At 37.7% G+C, this 20,745-nt stretch overlaps 2 protein-coding genes and 1 long non-coding RNA gene across 24 annotated transcripts; 1 reads left to right on the forward strand and 2 right to left on the reverse strand.

Moving 5' to 3' along the window:
- Positions 1-65: 65 nt before the first annotated feature.
- LOC9268382 (uncharacterized) lies at positions 66-9,679 on the forward strand. Its single transcript, XM_015765071.3, has 25 exons — positions 66-308; positions 589-963; positions 1,068-1,322; positions 1,399-1,463; positions 1,544-1,621; positions 1,718-1,792; positions 2,038-2,173; positions 2,259-2,351; positions 2,436-2,581; positions 2,672-2,772; positions 2,857-3,032; positions 4,421-4,498; positions 4,589-4,797; positions 4,884-4,976; positions 5,486-5,569; positions 6,003-6,104; positions 6,189-6,276; positions 6,354-6,407; positions 7,568-7,624; positions 7,769-7,823; positions 8,335-8,411; positions 8,771-8,841; positions 8,945-9,042; positions 9,139-9,201; positions 9,300-9,679. Exons 2-23 carry the CDS (start codon positions 676-678, stop codon positions 9,012-9,014), a joined length of 2,451 nt encoding a protein of 816 aa, XP_015620557.1. The 5' UTR covers positions 66-308; positions 589-675; the 3' UTR covers positions 9,015-9,042; positions 9,139-9,201; positions 9,300-9,679.
- LOC136354781 (uncharacterized) lies at positions 837-9,996 on the reverse strand. 2 transcript variants are annotated; one of them, XR_010738546.1, is made up of 3 exons: positions 9,700-9,996; positions 7,175-7,240; positions 837-1,149 (listed from the first exon to the last, which is right to left on the reverse strand). It is a non-coding gene; the product is annotated as an uncharacterized lncRNA (long non-coding RNA). The 2 variants fall into 2 exon arrangements; XR_010738545.1 differs by lacking the exon at positions 837-1,149 and adding an exon at positions 4,506-4,793 and having other exon boundaries at positions 9,700-9,995.
- A 2,700-nt stretch (positions 9,997-12,696) lies between these two features.
- Positions 12,697-20,266, reverse strand: LOC9266799 (transcription factor bHLH110). Of its 21 annotated transcripts, none has more exons than XR_010738536.1 (10): positions 19,962-20,266; positions 19,528-19,833; positions 19,414-19,464; positions 19,187-19,325; positions 19,018-19,074; positions 15,066-15,185; positions 14,930-14,982; positions 14,406-14,500; positions 14,283-14,319; positions 12,697-12,947 (listed from the first exon to the last, which is right to left on the reverse strand). XR_010738536.1 is itself a non-coding variant. In XM_066306482.1 (8 exons), exons 2-7 carry the CDS (start codon positions 19,627-19,629, stop codon positions 14,975-14,977), a joined length of 387 nt encoding a protein of 128 aa, XP_066162579.1. In that variant the 5' UTR covers positions 19,630-19,833; positions 19,962-20,266; the 3' UTR covers positions 14,197-14,500; positions 14,930-14,974. The 21 variants fall into 21 exon arrangements, 8 of the variants coding, with proteins under 8 accessions (XP_066162579.1, XP_066162576.1, XP_066162577.1 ...); XR_010738534.1 differs by having other exon boundaries at positions 14,283-14,324; XR_010738539.1 differs by having other exon boundaries at positions 14,283-14,324; positions 14,406-14,594.
- Between the last annotated feature and the right edge of the window lie 479 nt (positions 20,267-20,745).

Here is a 20,745-nt window from a genome sequence, read left to right on the forward strand (position 1 = left end):
TTAGTTACAACCACTCATCCCATACCCAAAATAGATACAAGATAGAAAAATATAAGGCAGAGCTAAAATTACTTGTTCGGGAATGGTTTCACCCCACTTCTTCTCCCCATCTTGCTCGTGGCTGATCCATCTACTTTCCCCAATTTCCCTCAAGAAAGCTAGCTCTTCCTCCAAAACCCAGCAATGGGGTGTGTGGGGATCGAGAAGAAAGATTGCTAGTAAGTTATTCGATCAACTTGCAGGAGCTAGCCGTGCAGAGTGTTATCTTGTTGCTGCACCTCTCCGGCCGGCCTCTCCAATAGAAAAAGGTAAGCTGCTATTCATTTTTACATCTGTGGCATGGTTCCGTGTTCGAATCTAGTCTTTGCAAAAGAACGATGTCTCCTGCCTTGTTCGAATCCATGAGCAGCCTCCTTCATTAGCTCATAACGCGCGTGTAGGCACAATTTAGGACTGTTCATCGGTGGTTTTAGGCACGTAAGCCCAGCCCAACCCATAAACCTTGATGTTTAGCGTGCGACCATCGATCTGCTTGAAGAAGAAAACTGATTGATTGATTGATTGTATTTCGTTTGTGTGGGACTCCAGGTGCAGTGACAATGGACTATCAGTTGGTCCCTTACCAAAGTTCTTTGCCCGTGGGTGAGGAACACTCTGGGATGCCTCCCCAAATTCATGCAATCGCTTATTGTCCAACGCCAATTAATGTCATTTGATTTCTACAACCAACGTAGAAGTTTGTTGGCCGTCAGCACTAGGTTAGGAATACAGATATGGGAGGCGGTCTTCGAGAGCTCTTCGCTTGGATGGACTAAGAAATTTGAAGCTTATTGTCCTGGTGTAAAGCATATGGAGTGGATGCCTAATAAGCTCGGCCTTGCGTATGGCGATGAAAGAGGATTGATAACATTATTACAATACAACAAAGAGCAAGGTTGCTTTAAATCCAAAATCATACATGACGTAAGTTCCCATTTATTCTCTTCTTACTAACTTACTAGATAATAATATTACTATATATCATCAATAATGATATTCAATACTTGCACGTTTGTTGCTTACTACAGAAGCCATCTAGAGGAGAAACAACCTCGATTTCATGGAGTGGGAACAGCTCTTATCTAGCATCAAGTTTTCACCCAAGAGCAACTGAAGATGAGACAAGCAACAGTATGATCATTATTCATAAGAGGGCAAGTGCTTCAAGAACAAATGAGGTGCAATCAATTGAGATGGAAGGCCGACCAAACCTAATAGCAAAGTTTCACCCTGTTCATAATTGTCTTTTCATAGCTAAGCGGCGGTGGGGATTAGACATCAAGGTAAAATTAGCTCCCCAATATTTTTATCCTCGTCGTTTGTGCACACATTAATTTGTTATTGTTTCATTATCTCCAGATCTTCTCGAACACAATCACTGGCTTTGAAAAAGAATCTGATAAGTGGGTTCAAGTTGCTTCCTTGTAAGTAAAATTTGTCAAGCTTATTAATTTTCTAATCAAACAACATGTCATATCCAATATTGCATTATTGTTGTATATAGTGATCACGACGGTGAAATATCTTCAATTAATTTCATCATTTCAAGTAATGGGTCGTCAAAATCATTTGCAATTGCTAGGTATGTTTTGCATTATAGCTAAGGTCTGTCATTGTTCATAAAAAAACAGATATTATAGCATAAAGGGAAATTGATTATATTTAAACCGTACTTCAGGGTTGATAACATAATATCTTTCTATAAATATGATCACTATTCCGGATCTGAGTGGACTCCTACAGCTAAGCAAAGGTAATTTCTAATTTAACTCATGTTTATCATAAAGTTTCTATTTTCATTAGTTTATTTAAATGATTTTAGGAGACAAAATATATTATAGACCAACTACCCATTCACCATATAATAATAGCATCCATAAATATGATAAGTTAACCCGCGGTTTGGTGATAGATGTGCCCCGAAATCTAAGAATTTGTGATATTTACTCGTAATATTTTATAGGACTTTGATATATAAATAATTGTTGCTATTGGCAGAGTTTCTTTCCAATACAAAGTGAACACTGGAAATCGATTCAAAAAAATTCTTTCCATGGGTTGCTACATAGACTCAACTATTGCAATTGGTTACACGGATGGTTCTATTGAGATCTTTACAAAGAAAAGAGGAAAAGTATGTGTTTCATGTTCTTCTTATTTGTTTAAGATATATCAAGATATTTTTTTTACTATTTATGTACTTGTTTACCTAAATGCAGTATGTTAGTGCTTTAAACAAGTACTGGGAGCATCATTGGTCAAAAGCTAAATGCTGGGCATCCACCATTCCTTGCCTATCCTGGCAATACAACGTAAGATTGACATCTTATTTATTAGTATTTTTAGCATACAATCATGTTTTGATACGTCATCTCACCATCATCATTTTATTTCAGACCGAAAAGACTCCTAAGGTGCTAGCAGTAGGAGGGGAACATGGTTTTGTTTTGTTCTATGATTTTATTGAAGCGGGGCCTTACACTGAAATACCAAACCGTGACTATGAATGGGAGACTAACTACTACAAATGTCCTTCCGAACCGTATGTACTATTAGAAGTGAAAACATTGTTTGTGTTTCTTTAATTAAAGTATTTATCACTTTTTAGCATATACTGATCCAAGTTTATCAGGGACGAGGAGGTCGAGGAGGAGGAGGAGGAGGAGGAGGAGGAGCCAACACATGATGTCACTCAAGAGTTAAACTCACAAGAAGAAGTTGAGCCTGTGAAGGGTATGTACAAAATTGGGGTCAGATTCACATAACTTAGATTAATTACTTAGACTAAACACTTTTTTCTCTTCATTGTATGTGCAGAAACAAAATTTGCTATCTGTCAACAGATTTTCTGTAGCAGAACAGTAAATATGGAAGATATCAAAGCCATTGGATTTAAAATGGAGTACACACTCATCAATTATAAGGTCACATTTGAGAACCTTGCTTATGTTGAAGCCAAAAAGAGATTAGTAAATGGAAAGTATCCCGAAAAGGTACGTTTGAGTAAAAGAGTCAGTCAGTTGTATTTTGAAATTCATTTGTTAAGTTTGTGAGTTATTCTAACACTTTTTCTGTGAAGGTTATTGTTGGCATGGAGCGCTGACTCTAGTTCGTTATAATTAGAGTTTGTGTTAGTTTGTCTTAGTACATGGATACTTGGATAGTACCCATATGGTATTGTAGCAACGAGCACTATTGGATTGGGCCCCCTGCTACAGGTTAGGAATTAGAGACAAAAACAAGTAGTTTCCTTATAAATTAGATTGATATGGTTCCTTGATATTACATATAATTACCACCTTTTTTGACAAATGGGTCCTTTTCAAAAACTTATTTTAAAACCAGACCATGGCAAAAACTTCACAAAAATAGGCCATCGGCTCAGCGCCAGCCATGCACTTTGACGCTGACCCCCCTACCCACATGGCGGCCGAGCCGATTCCCCTCGCCGGCGTGGCAATACTCAGCGCCAGCGCCAACCGAAATGGTGCTGAACCGTCTAACCTCAGCGCCAATGGGGGTTGGCGCTGAGCTAGGCTACTAAGGCCAATGCGGCCGCCCCACCCACCATCTCTCTTCTTCCTCTCCTTTCCTTCTCTCCCCTAGGGCTGCTGCCATGTAGTGCAACATCGTTGACGACAACCATCTTGGAGCCATTGCATATCTCAATGCCAAAGGGCTCATGCTGTGAGGACGTCGATGGGGCCAGCCAAGCCACTGCCATTGCTCTTTGCCTAGTCAAGGAAGTTGGCCTAGCTGCTGTTTGGGGCTGTTGAATCAACGTTGAGGACAACCACAACACCACCGATGGAATGGCTTGTCGACAACCATGCGTTTTTCTGAAGTTGCAACCATGGCCACCCCCTGCAGCTCGAGGATGAGTTGCCCAAAAGGAGGGATAAGATATTATGGGCGTGGAGCAGCTCCATTTAGTTATAATTAGGGTATGTCAGATACAAAAAAAAAACCATGGTATTACAGTGCTGAGCACTATTTGCATGGGCCTCCTGTTGTGCAGGTTAGGAACCAGATGTAAGAATAAGTAATTCCTTATAGATTAAATTGGTTTGGTTCCTTAATATTAGAGAAAGGTATTTTAGAGGTCAAGTTATTCCTCTCCATGGGATTGTATCTCTTTTGATTAAGCAAGAAACAAAAAATAGTTCCCTCCTCCACGGCCGCAGCTCTCTCTAGACCCCCGCAAACCTTAGACAAAACAACATCCACTCTATACTAACTGTCAGTCATGATATCATCTTTTACTGTTGCACTGTTTAATCTACTTGTTTAAATACTATATGAGATCAAATTTATCATAGTAAGAGTAATTTTACTTTGTTAGTTATATTCTAATTTAATTTATTCATTTTCTATTGAATAGATATTAGAATGGAACTACAACAGTGAGCATATGATCAGAGGTTTGATAATTGACAAGAAAAAGGGAAATATAATCAAGGTTAGCAAAACAAGTGAACTTTTTTTGTATACAAACAAAATAGACAATGGTTAATTGACTCTATCCACCTTTTTTGTGATTGAACATTAGGTGGACCACTATAATAATGTAAAAATGTCATACCATGGCATGAATGAGATGCCATATGAGGAATCAAAAAATGTTTATGGATCTACATTTATGTTTGAAGAACCTGAGTTTGCTGCCATGGATACAACTTTCTCTTGTTGTGAAGGATATCTATTTGCCCAACTCGTTGATTTGATGGATACCAATCCTCAAGAAGTGCCAGCGCCTACGTATGATTTTGACCAAACATTATTTATATAGTGAAAGCATTTCAATTTTCATTAACATTATTTCAATGTGATATTTGATGATGCAGCTACATGACTTTATACAAACATCTCAGGGAAGCCTTTGATCAGGGCTATAAAGATGGAACTCTTAAACAATCTGTGGCCAATGACCTTGCTAGGTATGAGTAGCAATTTTCAGTCATATGATTGGTATAATTCAAATAGTGCTAGATGTGGTACATGTAAGAAATTATGATCTAAGAATGAACAAGTCTATGCCAATTTCTTTACTATCCTAAATAGCACGACCTTTTAATTTTTGTTTGATTAAAAGGAGATAACTTGGGCTGCTATATATAGTTGTCATCTTCGGCTACAATCTATATCTAGCCCATCTCTAAGAAACAAGACAAACAAATAACCAGCCCTATAAACGCATCCTTGGCTACAGTTTATATCTAGCCCATCTCTTAACAAGCAGCCAAACAAATAACCAATCCTTTTATAGACTAATCAATTTTCTCCTGATCTGTTAACTAAGTTACGTGGAAAGCACAAATATTGAAATTCTCTTCATTGCCCCTATAGAGCACACTTATGACATGGGCTCGATCTGTCATTGATTTGCTACTTGAATATATTTCGCATGTTATCCATGGCACTAATTTTTGTAGTTTGAAACTGACAGGTACATCGATAAAGATCCATCACTTCTTCCAATGCTTCAGAACATTAAGAACAAAGGAATCTCCACGTTCTTAATAACAGATAGGTATGTGGTTTATGCATTTTCAAAATTATACCACTGTGATCGTTGGTTATCCCTTTAGTGCAGAATTGAACTACTTCAATGTTAGGGAAGCTTTAGGTATGGATTTAGCAAGAGAGATAGGTTTTGGGGCTATGATGAGCTACAGCTAGCTGATTCATCTTCTCATTTATAGCTGAAAGACAAAGATACACAACATCCTAGTGGCTTGCTTATAACTAAGACTCTTCACTTGACCCACTGACTTGTAGCCTAAGACTTTGACTCACTAGCTTACTCCCTAAGGAAAGCTATTCCCAAAGGAAAAGACCTGACTTATTAACTCAAACTAACTACAACAAGGATTATACTAACAAAGTTTTCAGTTCTTCTCATTCCACTTATTTTGTTTTAAGTGCTATGTCTTGATATTCAACATATGTGCCTGCTTTTGTAGTTTGTGGGATTATACTGACATTGTTATGGATTATGCGCTACATCAAGATAAAGTGAACAAACACAGCTGGCTTCAATATTTTGACATTGTCTTTACAGGAAGGTTTGGTGATGTCTATTTCACTTCTCTACTTCAAGTTACTCACATATTTTGTTTATATTTATTTAGAAAAATTTTTGCTTGCAGCCGAAGCTTTTTTAGTGAAGAAAGCCACGTGGAGCTGTTCGACGTGGAGATTGAAACCGGGAAAATTTCAAATCCTAAAGAATATCAGGTAAACAAAGTGATATTAAATAATCATCAAGATGGCTCTATTCTCTTGTGTGTGTAATCCATGTGATTCTTACGTAGTTGGGGAGATCGAAAACAAATCAAGCACCTAAGGAGATCCAGAAAGTATATCAGGTACCCTCTGTTCTCCCATTCGAATGTATGTAATAATCCTTATCATAATTATTAACTAGATAGATTGTAATTTAATGCCATTAATGCCATGTACAGTCAATGTCCACATGACTCAGACTCCCCATAATTCTCCCACACATACACACTCGTATCGAGTAACACCGCCAAGGGCAGTGTACATGCATGCAAAACCACCTCCCGTAAAGTCCAAGGATGAAAAATGTTTAGTTTGGATTGTCGAGGGATGGAATGATCGGTTTCGACTGGTATGACAATTGAGGGACGAAACTAAACCATTGCAAGAGTCAAGGGTCGAAAGTAGACTTTTTCCTCCTAGATAAGAGCATCAAGTTAGTGAAATGCTGCATAAAGTGTACATATAGTGATATTGTGGTGGCTATAGATAAACAAAGGAGGGGTAAATGAAGCTACACTACAATTATGAGGATAAGAACCCTGCCATTTATTAAGGACAATTAATATGACCGGTTGCATGCACAACAATAGTAGGTCAGGGAAGTCAGCAGCACATCAGCCTCGCTTTTCAGTGGAGGCATATTATAAGACTAATCAGGTAGCTGTAGTTTATTAGGTAAAGCAGGCTAGATTTTGCATGCTCATATTTGATTAAAACCGTAGGACTAATCAGGTAGCTATAGTTTATTAGGTAGAACAGGCTAGATTTTTGCATGCTCATATTTGATTAAAACTGTAGGACTTGCATATACTCCCAAATAAAAAGGAAAGGAGAGAACAGAGAAAGAAACCTCAAGAAATCAGACAAAAGCATTCCAATTGTAAATGACCTTGAGCTTACCCGAGCACTCTGATACCTGGTAACAAAGAATGCACAGAAAATGTTAGTTATGAAGCCATTGTTCTGTTACAAACTCTGAGACGAACCCAAAAAAAAAACAGTTGCAGCTAAACAAACCATGGGCCACATTTCATGTCACTTTTGTTCCGTACCAAATTCTTGTCTTGTTAGCATAATAGATTCATCCTGAATTCATTTACCCATCATGGTACTGTAATTATCACCAAATTTAGTCCAAAATAAGCCACATACTATGCATTACGAGAATAACATCTTATAACTTTATTACAATTGCAACTTAGTAAGCTATTGTTTATTTTGAGGCACTTTTCGGTTTTTTCAGGGAGGAGATGTTGGACATCTTCAAAGATTATTACCTAATACCAATGACCCCAAGCAGGTATCATCTTTGCCCTATCACAAAATTCAATTTACTTTAGATATAGTTGGTATACATAGAGTTTTTCTTTTTCATTTGATGATATTTAGGAATGTTTTCTTACAAACAGTCTAACAATGCAAAATTCTTCACGATTATATATAGGTTCTGTATGTGACACATCATATTACCAAAGAGATGCTCAACAACAAGGCCCAAGGTATGTGCTATTCACTTGCTATTTTTAGGTGACCTAGAATATGGTGGATGTTATAAACTTGACTGAATATAATAGTTTGGGTCTGTTAGAGGAAGGGATTATTATACTATCATACATCATCATGGAAAATCATGATGAATGGGTGCCGACTCTAGCTGGCACCAAAACAGCCACAATACATGCATCTGGGAATGATCAAGCACAAGGTGGTACCCAGGCGTATAATTGTACTTTTGTAGCAATATCCCAAATTATCCTCTCCTGTTTTAACTCTAAAAATAGGAGCCAGTGAACATAGCTTTACGAGTTATATACATAAAGAGTACTCAGCAAAATCAAGTGACAACCATCATTTTCCTTAACACTTGATGTGCATCCAGCACAACGAAAACTGGAAGAAATTTTATATGCTTGAAGATAACGATATAATGTGTTTTGTTTTTATTCCATTAGTCTGGATTTTTCCATTTATATTATTTCAGTAATAATTGGTCGTGCTGCATTTTGTAAGGTTGGAAGACTATGCAAATTATACCTGAGCTGGAAAAGGAATTGCAAATTATCAGAGAACAGGGGTCAATTCGACAGGTATTCTTTTTCTAAAAAAAATAAACACAAAATTGCTACAATGTTTCGGACAGATGGTTAGCCCATTTCCCCTCTCAAAGTGGAGATCAGTACATGTTCTGATGTTTTTTGCGTGAAAACTTAAAAGACATTCTCTCCTACTGAGTGGTTCTCAATATGCTTACATGCTACAATGATTAAGGGTGATTCAGATGGTAACATGAAAAATATATTGAATAAAATGTCTAACCAATATTTAATGTCTTCTCTATTTATTGTTCATTTATGGATTATCTAGAGTAGCATGCAATCATTCTGTTTGTTAGCTTCTGCTTAATTGCTTATGGCTTGTTCTTTCCAATTTGGACTCTCCAACACAGATTATTATTCGTGCCAGAGTGAAATCAAATAGTGTAGAAGATAAAATCTGTATGCTCAGAAGCACCACTGAGTAAGACAATAGTGTTGTTCATTCTACTTTCTTCCTATTCAATATTTTTTCTCTCTCGAATGATTTTGCAGCAAATAAGTAATTGTGTTTTTATTTTGGACAGGGTTGATGTAATGGAGAAAATAAACAAACTGACCAGTGAGAAGAAAGAAGGGAATGGACAGCGAACGTGAAACTGCTGAAAAGAGGCTAGCTTCAAAGGTAACTTTGCACACTTATTTCAACCATCTGCGACGCTATGGTAGTTAATTTAGGAATTAGTATCAGCTAACAGCAGATTGTTTTGTTTTATTTCAGTTTAATGATAAATGGGGTCCAGTTATGAAGGCTGGGAATAAGAATTCCCGATTTGCTCGCGAGGTGGCATTTAATTTGTTGAGATTTTGTTTTGAGGTGTTATACAACAGTTACCATTAGCAGTTGACAGTTTCTCTTTTGGCTTTATTCCGTTTTCGCAGGTAGAAAGATCAGCATGGTTATATACCAGCAGGGCGTCAAACTTGGCTGCTGAGAGATGTTATGAACAATCAGACCAGTTGATGGCACATGACTCCGATTTGTTGAGCTTCCATTTGGGCAAGGACTGAAGCAGTTTATAGCCAAACTAGGTCGATCTAGCTTCCTTGTAGGCAAGGACTGATGCAGTTTATAGCCAAAAAAATGGGATCAACCCAACCCATCCCGGTTCTTTTTTTTTGGGGGACAAAAAGAAAAGGAAGTGATAATAGCCAAACTAGGTCGATCTAGCTTCCTTGTAGGCTAGCTAAATGGATGATACTAGTTGTGATCTAAACGTTAATACAACGAAAGTCCCAAGGCCCAAATTTTGGATTTGCAAGTTTTTGGTTCCATACATACCTGGATCGGAAAAGATCCACTGGATCTGGAGCACCCTTCTCAATGCCTGTCTTCAACTCCTTCCCCGCTCACGCTCAGACTGCTTCGCAAAGGTCGAAGGAGGCTTGATCCGCCGCAAACAGCGCCGGTTAAGCAATCCCCACCCAAACCACGACCACACACATCGACGGGGCGCAGATCGAGCGATGATGAAAGAACCTCGACCCCACGTTAATTCGGGGGCGAAGCCGGGGAATTCAACTATTCGCCGCTACTAGGTTGGGAAAGCAGTAGGTTCGTCAATTGTCCAAATAACCCTCTATCTGCCTTTATTTTTTTCCGCTCTAGGACGGTGGTTTCTTAACTATTTACCACTTTTACTCACGTGGCATGCTAACATGGCAAACCAGTGTAAAAATCGATGTAGGACCCACTTCTTAGTCTCACAACCCCTCATTCCTCTCCCCCTCTGGTCCAACTAGTGTCGCCAACAACCAAGCGTCGCCCACTCCTTCGTTGGCACTGTCGCTAGCCATGGCTCCAGGCCACCAGACGTCAAAGATCACAACGGACACGACAGGTGTAGGGGCTCTCGTTCCATAGGATGAGCCGCTCGAGGCGCGGGGCGACGACCACAGCGAGCTCGACGAGGTTAGGAAAGACGTTGGCGTCGGGGAGAAAGTGTGCTCGATGTCAGGGAACAACCTCAAGAGGCCAAGGTAGAGGTGGCGGAAGGAGGCGACGCGGAGATCGGTAGGTAGGTCGACTCGTACTGGCCAAATGGGAAGAAAGATGAGGACAAGCTCCTGGACACCCTTGGCGGCGAGGACGTAGAGCCAGCTTAAGAGCATGGCGGCGTCACAGGAGCCTGCATAGTTGCAGACGTCCGGATGCGTGGCGAAGACGCAGTAACGGCTTGCGCAACGTCGCGCCAGAGGATTTGAGGACGACCGCCACATGCGCTCGGCTGGACAGTGGCAAGCTGCTCGACGTCCGGCGGCCCGGAGCCATGGTTGGCGAACCACGGCGACGCCGAGCGCATCTTCGTCGCTAACTATAGAAGTGGCTGGCGACAGCGCCGGCGGAGGAGTGGGCGGCGCTTGAATGTCAGTAGGGCTGGCCGGACCGAAGGGAGATAGGAAGGATAAGTTGTAAGAATGAGAAGTGGATCCCACATCGATTTTTACACTGAGTTGCCATGTTGGTATGCCACATGGTCAAAAATGGCAAATAGTTAAGTATATGGACTCTAAACTCTTTTTTCAATATTTTTTATTTTTTTTCATTTAAAATTTTAGTTATTTTTAAATTGTATTTCTGGACTCTTGTTTGAATAGATTCTTCTTTCAATATTCATTATTTCTTAAATCCAAATTTTAGTTATTTATAAGTTATATTCCTATATGGACTCTATACTCTTGATTTTTAGGTAGAGTAAATTTCAGAAAACTGCAACTTTAGTGACAAAACTATCAGTTTGCTGCAACATTAGCGACATGTGACAACTGTAGCAGCATATAACGTAAAAGTTGCAGTTTTGTGATAATTTCCCACGCTATTGTTGCAGCAAACTGAAACATGTCGCTAATGTTGCAGCAAACTGATAGTTTTGTAACTAAAGTTGCAGTTTTCTGAAATTTACTCTTTTAGTTATTTGCCTTCTAAATTATATTTCTAAATGGACTCTAACCTCTACATTTAATTTTTTATTCTTTAATTCTAAATTTCAATTAATTCTAAATTCCTATATGGACTCTACACTCTTCTTTCTGTATTTCATTTTTTTATTCTGAATTTTATTATTTATAATTGTATTTATGTATGAACCCTAAACTCATCTTTAAATATTTATTAATTTTTAATTCCAAATTTTATTTATTTCTAAATTGTATTTCTATACTAACCATAAACTCTTCTCTCAATATTCCTTATTTTTTTAATTTCGAATTATAGTTATTTCTAAATTGTATTTCTATATGGACTCTAAACTTCACTTTTGATTTTTTATTGTTTATTCTGAATTTTAATCAATTCTAAATTCCTATATAGACTATAGGCTATTCTCCCAACATTCCTTAATCAAATGAATTTTTGTTATTTCTAAATTGTATTTCTACGTCGACTCTAAACTCTTTTTTTAATATTTTTTATTTCAAATTTATCGTTTCTAAATTATATTTTGTATGTACTCCTCTTCTTCCAATATTCCTTATTTTTTAATTTCAAATTTAGTTATTTCTAAATTGTATTTCTATATGGACTCTAACATCTACTTTTAATTTTCTTATTTTTTAATTCCTAATTTTAATTAGTTCTAAATTGTATACCTATATGGACTGTAGTCTCTTCTTGCAATATTTCTTATTTTAAATTCCGAATTTCAGCTATTTTAAAATTGTATTTCTATATGGACTTTATTTTTCTTTTACTCTGATTAATATGAGAATTTCTAAGCCGTGCCAGCGAACGTGAAGGCTCCTTTTTCTATTACTTTAATAAGTTAATTGATTGCATTGTGAATATGACATTTTCTTTTGAATTTGTGATGATGGAATTGCATTGTAAATTTGTGAATTGGAGGATATTTGGATCTAGGGCCTATTTGGTTTGGGCGGAGAAAAAGAACGCCACAGATTTGATAAAGGAAAAACATAGCGAGTATGCAGAAGCATGCCTACCAAGTTGCGGCAAACCTATCATGAGTAGAAAAGCAAACATCAACCTAAGCCTATCGTTACATGTCTAACCTTAGGTTTGACAAAACGTGGCCAAGAACCGAACATACCCCTAGTTTTCTTTTGTTTCTCCCAAAAAAAACCTTTTTACAAAGGGGTGACTTGAGAGATTTTTTGAAAGGATGAGTATGTGATTAATTTTTTTGTCTAAATATGACGAGGTTTTTTAGTCCAACGGCATTGACGGAAAGCGGCTAGAAAGGAAAAAATACGTTAACATTTTTAGACTAGTAATTTGCCCGTGCTAACGCTACGGTAACATTTGTTAATGCAGCCCAAACAATTAAAAAAGAACATGTTTTAACAATCGCAATATACATAACAATAGATATTTTTCCCCTCTAGGAATTACAACCAAAATTTCACATCTAACAATCCTTGTAATTTATCTCCGATCCTTATGTCTTTAGCTGTGAGTCCTTGAATTTACATGCATGTAATTCTTAGATAGTTTGCCTTCTTTTATAAATGGTTTTACACACAACCTCTAGGTTATGGGCTAACCATCCCATCACCCGTTGACACATATTCTCTCTGTCAAAAAAAAAATCTCAATCATGAGTTTGAATCATTTGTAAAAGAGTAAGGAAGGAACAATCACAACATGAAATTCAAAGCCCCGATAGTAACCTAATATGATATATCGAAAGCACACCACCAAAACAAAACACCAACTTGCAAAATTACTCATGAACAATGTGTTTTTTGGTTTTTTCTTACCACGGTATCAGTTGGCCTAAGAAACGATAATTTTTAGACATCAATAAATTATCTGATAGACTATAGCATATACTCCCTCTATTTTTATTTAGATGATGTTGGTTAGTTTCATTTTGAACTAACCAACATCAAATAAAAAAATAAGGGAGGTAGTATGATTTAGATCCCTATTGGATGCCTACAAAGCCAAAGCTAAAACCAAAATTTAAAATTTAAAACTTAATTTGAGGTTGCTTTTAAGATGTTTTAAACATAGTTTCTTTCCAGCATGGCTTTTAAGTTTCTAAAACACATATATAAAGGTTTTACATATAAATTATTTGTTAATCGCTAATAAAACACATGTTTTACTTATAAATTATTTGTTAATCGCTAATAAAACACACTGCATTTTTGTCCTCGCTTTCAACGGAAAAATAAACAAATTCATTGTTAACAGTGAACGTTGTCCTCGCTTTCAACGGAAAAATAAACAAATTCGTTGTTAATAGTGAACGGGCGAGAAACCTTAGGCCGTCTCCAATGGGCAGCTCTTAGCTAGCTCATAGAGTTTTTTAAGCGATGAACAGGACGCGCTAGCTCTTCTTCAAGTGCTAGCTCGCACGCTCATCAAGGCGGTGCCCTCTCACAGGCACGCTCGCCCAGGCAGTGGCCGGCATTGTGCCGAGCGCGTATGAGCTAGCAGCCGACTCATACCGCTGAAGAAGGCCTTATAAGCAGGTGAAGCTGCGGCTAGGAAAGCGAGGTGGGACTGAATCACTGAACTGCTACAGCGCCGCGATGTACTGTAGCGCTGCTGCTCTACTATGCCTGCTGCTACTGTTCTGCTGCTGCCTTTGGCCCAAGGCCAGATGCTGGGCTGCTTTGCTCTTTTTCTTTTCTCTTTTTCCTCTAATTATTGCGGAGCGTCACATGATGAGGCCCTTAATTAGGCATTACTATCATTCTCAGTTCAATTAACACCAGTTCTTCTCTACATATACTCTTTTTAGGTATCAATAAATCGATATGCAAGCTTCAGTTTTTCTACATATAATCTTTTTGAAGTTAGTACAATCGCAACTATTGGAATAGTAAAACATCTTATTTGCTGTATTTCATACATTGGCACCAGCATAAACCTCGATATTTAAAATTAAAGCAACTTACTTGCCCACAGTTGTCAAATACATCAGCACTCCGTCACCTAACCTAACAGATGCTCAGCACCATTAGACCTAACAACTTGTCTAGAATACATATGCATGCTTAAAAAATCATCTAACTACTCACACAGTTTGGTCAGTTCGCCGAATGATGTTTTCCTATCTGCATGCCTTGCTCTCTTGTTCGTACTCCTCCTTTCTTGACTGATGTATCCATTCCTCCTGTCAGAAAGGAAAAAAAACAATCATAACATCCTACTCAGACCATGTGTTAATCTTCCTTTTTCCATGGGCTTGTCAACTCGAAGCTTAATTCCTACAAGCAGCTGATCATCTGTTAAATCCTAGTCAAATCAACAATAAAACGTAAGCCCAGCGACAGAACAATAGAAACCTTGAAAGGGTGTCTAGTCTAACCGCTCACCAATTTGGTAGGAAATATTGCTAAAGTTCTGAGAATAAGTTGTCCTAAATCCTAACAACATCTTATCGCATCAAAATTGCTGGCATAAAGATTCTGTTTAGCAAGTTTGGGCTTTCTTTCACAAATCTGGGTATTAAATCTACCTGCATTTTGATACAAAAACTTGCTGGCATAATACAGAAAATGCTTACACTGATCGCATAGGAATGGGTTTAAGAAAAATGTACCTTCATTTCCCTGAACACAACCTTTGTAGGATATGATAAAACTCATCAGATACCTAAATGAATGAAATAGTATAACAGGATGGTCAAAATTAGAATGAATAGCACAAACAGCAACTGTGAACATTTTGCTTTTTACCTGACCGCTCCCAAGAAGGCAGTCTTGCAGAAATGCAGGGAGCTTCCTCAATTGATCCACCATCAAGGAAAGCAGTGGACTCAGCACCAGCATCTATCCAGATAAAAACATTGAAGGCATCTGAAACAATAGTCCCATTAAATGTTCATCACTGAATTATATAACTGCGATAACTCAATTTTTGCTGCATATCTAATAGCAGATATTTTTGTTATATCAGTATAATGAAATATGCCATGATTTGTTCAAAGGGCATAAACAATTTTCAGTGCAAGGAAACCTAAAAGGGTTTCTATTGTCAACTTTATTAAAAACTAGGAAGATAGCCCGCGCATTCGCGCGGGCATGTGTCGTAGACTATGTTTGAACATCTACAATATATGATTTCTCCATAAATTGTTTTCATTAGCATTGCTTTATAATTTTCTAACCTAGCTATTAGTTATTTTTATAACATGTCATATTTAATTAATCCCTACAAGCAATTATTTATAATATTCTTCATCATCTAAAAAGTAGGTAGACATATTTTGTGTTAGAAAACATGTATAGCAAATTAAGTGTAAATTCAAAAGTAAGGTGTTTTTTTAATTGAATGTAGGTTGTCATTGTTTGTTGACGGATGAATTGGGTGGGATATGAGGCTCCACTAAATGCATGGGTTTATATAGTCTAATATTATTGTTTAGTTTGAGAGAGAATCCATATGTGAACATTCTATGTAGAGTGTGGGTGAGACTCCATGCAACTTAGCGTGAATAATATTGGATGAAGAAATATAGTTGTGCAATATATTATTTTGGAAGATGATGTATTATGAATACACACTTGTCTTTTAATATGAGATAAATCTAATGGCTGGAAATAATGGGTTCATCAGTTTAAAAACGCCTAGGAGGATTTATGGGGTAACATGTGGAGACTTTATATAAAAAAGAAACCATCATCTAAAATCGATTAGATGATATATAAAATAAAATTATAAGTATAGCTTAAAATTATGGTCTTTTTAATATTTGTTTCTCTCTTTAGTTTAGTAGCTGAAAATAGGGAGGAGACTGGAGAAAAACGAATAGAATAGAACTCGAATCAGGTATAAGAAAGGGTTCGCAGTGTAATAGTGTTATGTGCATGTGATTGGAGAGGGAGGTGGAGGGTACATTATTTTTTTTTCAATCTTTTGTAAACAATCTAAGTGAGAACCTATGATTTGTTGTTTTCTCATTCTAAGGATCTTTAAGACAAGACATGTGGTGGCTTAAGTTTTTTTATAAAGAGAAAGGTGATCTAATAGTTAAAAATAATAGGTCATCAAATTAAGTGGAAACCAATGTATAGATATATACTCCCTCCATCCACACATATTACTTTTGTCACCAAAACCAAGAAAATATTAAATCATCTTGGATGTTATAAAATCAAGGAGTAAATGCAAGCATGCAAGTATGCAACCAATGAGTATTTAGATGACTCCTCCGGTTCTAATCAAACATTTAATTTATCTCTTCATTTAAGTCTTAAATACATAAAGACTATAAATAGGAACAACTTATTTGGAAAAACTCAAATGTGAAATATGTCTAACTTTTGTGGATGGAGGGAGTACTTTATTTTTTTCTTTGAATTTCAATTTTTCAAAGTTTTAAAATATCATACGTGGTGACTTAAGGGTGCTATAGAGCATGTTTAATTGATCTTTACTATGCAAAACGATTCAAGAATATCTAATATGTGTTGTCATGTTTTTTAATGTTTTGTTGTTATTTGGTAAGGAGATTTTTTTTTATTGAGGTAGATTTAATGCGTTCATCTGTTTGGATTATTTATGTCTTTAAATCCAGTTTTTAAAATTATAACTCCACTGATTTAAATGAAAATTGATGAAATTATAAGTCCACCAATTTAATTGAAAATTGATGGTTAGAAATGTTTTCTTCATAATATTTTTTATAATTAAAATTTTTATTTATAAAAAAGGAAGGTGAGAGAAAGAATTATTGAAGATGGAGAAAGTGTATATATGTATACTTACATGCGTGGGGTGGTCGGAAGGGTGGGCCAGTGGGGAGAGGAGAGTTATGCCGGTGGGAGACAGGCGATGGATGTGGATTGTGGTTTTTTTAAGAAAAAAAGATAAATCGAATAGTCGAAAATAGATGGTTTACCGATTTATTATAATTCCACGTGACGGTTTAGTAGTGTTTATAGGCGTACCACGTGGTAGTATAGGAGTGTTTGTATACCTTTAGTATATATTTTTTTTATTTTTAAATGGTAATTAGGATGACATGCCCTATAAATTATTCTTTTCCGTAGAAGTTTACCACGGTTGAATCATTAAGTATTTTAAAGACACCATGGATCTAAATTTAAATGTGTTCGCAAATTTGATGATTAAGATAAATCTAGTAGAGCTTAGCAGGATGAAAACACGTGCACACCCTCATTTGTAGCAGACCTAATTGCTAATTGCATTGATAATCCCTAGCAAGAATAGGTTAGTCTATTTGGATAACCACATTAAAGCAAGCAGCACGCACGTTGAAAACATATTCAACGTTTTGATTTATCTGCATCTTTATGGTTTATTATACTCCCTCAATTCCAAAATATTTGACGCCGTTGACTTTTTTTAGTCATCTTTGACCGTTCATCTTATTCAAAAAAAAAATTAAGTAATTATTAATTCTTTTCCTATCATTTGAATTCTATGTATATATATAGTTTTACATAATTCATAAAATTTTTTTTGAATAAGACGAACGGTTAAACATGTTTAAACAAGTCAACGTTGTCAAATATTTAGGGACAGAGTGAGTATAATTTAGTGACTTAAGATTTTATATGGGGTTGCTAGCAATAAAGTAGGAAATTCACGTACTTAGCACAGAGGGAGGAGTACGTATATATAGAGAGAGCAGATTTCTTTTTTATTGGAAACAGATCCTTGAGATATATCTAATTGTTAGAAATAATAGATTCATCGAGATATATCTAATTGTTCGAAATAATAGATTCATCGGTTTATAAGTTATAACGGATGGTCAGATTTTTTTTTCTTTTTTCTCATAATTTCAAAGATTTTTTCTAATTTATTGGAGTGCGACATGACAGTTTAGGAGAGTATGTAGGATGTCACGTGGCGACTTAAGTGCATTCATATGAAGTTTAATGGACTTGTGCGTAGAATACAACTTGAAATAACATTATATTTTTTTACAACTATTAGCTGAAATTATTAATTTGGTTTTTATCTCTCATGAGTGAAAAAAAAGAAAAAAAGAAAAGAAGGGAAGGGGGGACACGTACGTACGAAGTATATACGCACATGCACGTACACGTACGGATGGACCGATATAGAACGTGGTGCTTTCTAAATATAAATCTATCTATTTGGTATTTTTTAGTTAGATCTAATGGTTAGAAAATATGGGTCCCCCAGATTAAATGAAAATCAATGGTTAGATATTTTATTTTTTTCCCAGAATTTCCCTAATTTATTAGAGCGCCACTTGGCGGCCTAGGAGCATTTGTAGGGATGACATGTGGCGGCTTAAGAGCGTTTGTAGGAAGTTTAATGGACTTTTAGTATATAATAGATAGATAGATTGAAGCATCTAAACTCTATATGTGTATTCGCAGATAAATGCAATAAAGTTATTTTTTTATCAGAAAAATGCACTCTAGGTCCACTGACAAAAGGCACAAAGCAAGAGGTCAATATACCAAATGCCCAAATGCGTAATCTGAAATAAGGCAAAAGGTTGAAGTAGTCGTTGCAACGATGAACGATCCATATATCTCGATATTACAGTGAATCGCTCAGCTGCAGTGCACTTTGGATCATGGCAGTATCTTCTACTCCGTACAACTTTATAGAAACTTCTGAGAGACAAAAACACACAGGGGGCATGTGCAAAACAACGAAAAAGGATTGTGCTGATGGTGTCACCTGTACCATGAAGAAATTTGATGTAGGTTATGGTTTCCAACAGGACAGACGCTGTATCTGTCTGTCAAAATGAAATAGGTAATGATTAACGACCAAAAATTGAACAGAAAATACTTTTGCTTCTTACATTAGTTTGGAAGCATAAAGTGTGCATTTAGTGATCTCATACCTTCCCGAAAGGTGACATAATCTGCTGCAAAGCCATGATCTTCTCCCCCAGGTTCACTTTGGGCGATTGATGCTGCGTGTGGTTTCGAAACAAGTTTTTCAAATGCTGACTCCTCAGTTTGCAAAGTCAATCCACTATTCTGCCATATTGTTAGTTACTAAAACTTGGGAGATGATGTGCCATGTGAAGTCTCTGACTTGAACAGACGCTTTGCCTCCCCCTCTTACCTCTGATTTTTTCTTGTTAGGATCACTTCCACTGCTACTACAAGACCTTGCCTGAACGAATTGTATATGTAAGTTTTTTCACACCGGCTATACATTACAATTGTTCAATCTTACCAGCCATGTAATTTCTTGCTCCCTTGTGTCTGTAGACATCAATTCTTCTGCGGTTGCTGACCTATGGCCACTGAAAGAGCTGACGTCCGGAGAAGTTCTCATGCAAAACGAAGCCAATAGAACAAACCATAAATCAATATGACGCAAGAAACCATGAAACTAAATGCAAAGGAAAAGAAGGAAGTAACAGAGGTAGACCTTCAATGTACTTGAAGATCCCTTCTCCTCCCCCATAAGCTATAGGGCATGAATCAATCACGCCGCCCGTCGCGCCCATCCCGCTATAGCGACCTCGCCGGTCGTGACCTGCACGAAGGCCGCTCGCCACCCGTTGCATCCGCGGGAAGAAAGGAGATGCCATGCGAGCTAGGGTTAGGGTTTGCGCGAGGAGGCGCCAGGCGAGCTAGGGTTAGTGTTTGCACGAGGAGGCGAACCATCGGCCGAGGAGGGCGAGGGGAGGGCGGAGGAGTTTGCGAGGAGGGCGGCGGGATTACGGAGCTTGTCCCGTTGTCCGGAGATGTCGAGGGTGGGCTTCGGCGGTGCCGGTCGATTGCAGCGCGGAGGGGGCGGTGTGGTCCCCTAGGTGGAGGCGCAGAGGAGCGGCGAGGCAGCGGCTCCGGTCGGCAACGGCTTAGATCGGCGATGAGAGCGGATGGCGATGGAGGCGTGATTTGTGGAGGGATCGGGGTCGGGAGGTGCGGGAGGGACTCTCCGCGAGAGATGAGGAAGGGAAGTGCGCGAGAGGGAGAGAGGGAGGTGCGGGAGAGGATGCGGAGGGGGTGTGTGGACACGCGCGCTGATTTGGGACGTTGGATCGGAATTTTTCAGATGGGTTTCGACCATTGGATGTGTGACATGATGAATGATGAATGAGTAAAACTATTTGTTAAACTATATGGTAGATGGAGGAAAAAAAACTGCATTTAAGTAGAGTGGTACTGCATGGACTATGACCGTATAGGAGGCAGAGTCGCGGTCACAGCCTCCCACCGTCGAGAAATCGGATATTGTGCTATTTCCAAAAACTGGTTTCGCTGGAATGTCACTCTGCCGAATCGATTCTTTAAAAAACATCCCCAAGCGTTGCCCAACATTTTCTTTGCCACATTCGCCATTTTAACTGATTTGCGGTTGGTTTCGCATTTGGGCTGACGAAAATGCCCTTAGGTCTGTTTCTTCTACCTGAGGTGTAATGAGAAGGCTTCACGGGCTCGGGAG

This window comes from Oryza sativa, chromosome 12, assembly GCF_034140825.1.
Source record: "Oryza sativa Japonica Group chromosome 12, ASM3414082v1".
Taxonomy (NCBI): domain Eukaryota; kingdom Viridiplantae; phylum Streptophyta; class Magnoliopsida; order Poales; family Poaceae; genus Oryza; species Oryza sativa.

Excerpts from the sequence above, each read along its gene's own strand:
- LOC9266799 (XM_015765073.3), bottom strand. The coding sequence starts at position 19,629 with ATGAGAACTTCTCCGGACGTCAGCTCTTTCAGTGGCCATAGGTCAGCA. Across the intron at positions 19,465-19,527 it reads AGCAAGAAATTACATGGCTG|GCAAGGTCTTGTAGTAGCAG; the intron begins GTAAGATTGAAC and ends CAATTCGTTCAG. Across the intron at positions 15,186-19,017 it reads CAAATTTCTTCATGGTACAG|ATGCCTTCAATGTTTTTATC; the intron begins GTGACACCATCA and ends CTATTGTTTCAG.
- LOC9268382 (XM_015765071.3), top strand. The coding sequence starts at position 676 with ATGCAATCGCTTATTGTCCAACGCCAATTAATGTCATTTGATTTCTAC. Across the intron at positions 7,824-8,334 it reads GCTCAACAACAAGGCCCAAG|GTTGGAAGACTATGCAAATT; the intron begins GTATGTGCTATT and ends GCATTTTGTAAG. Across the intron at positions 8,842-8,944 it reads ATGCTCAGAAGCACCACTGA|GGTTGATGTAATGGAGAAAA; the intron begins GTAAGACAATAG and ends TATTTTGGACAG.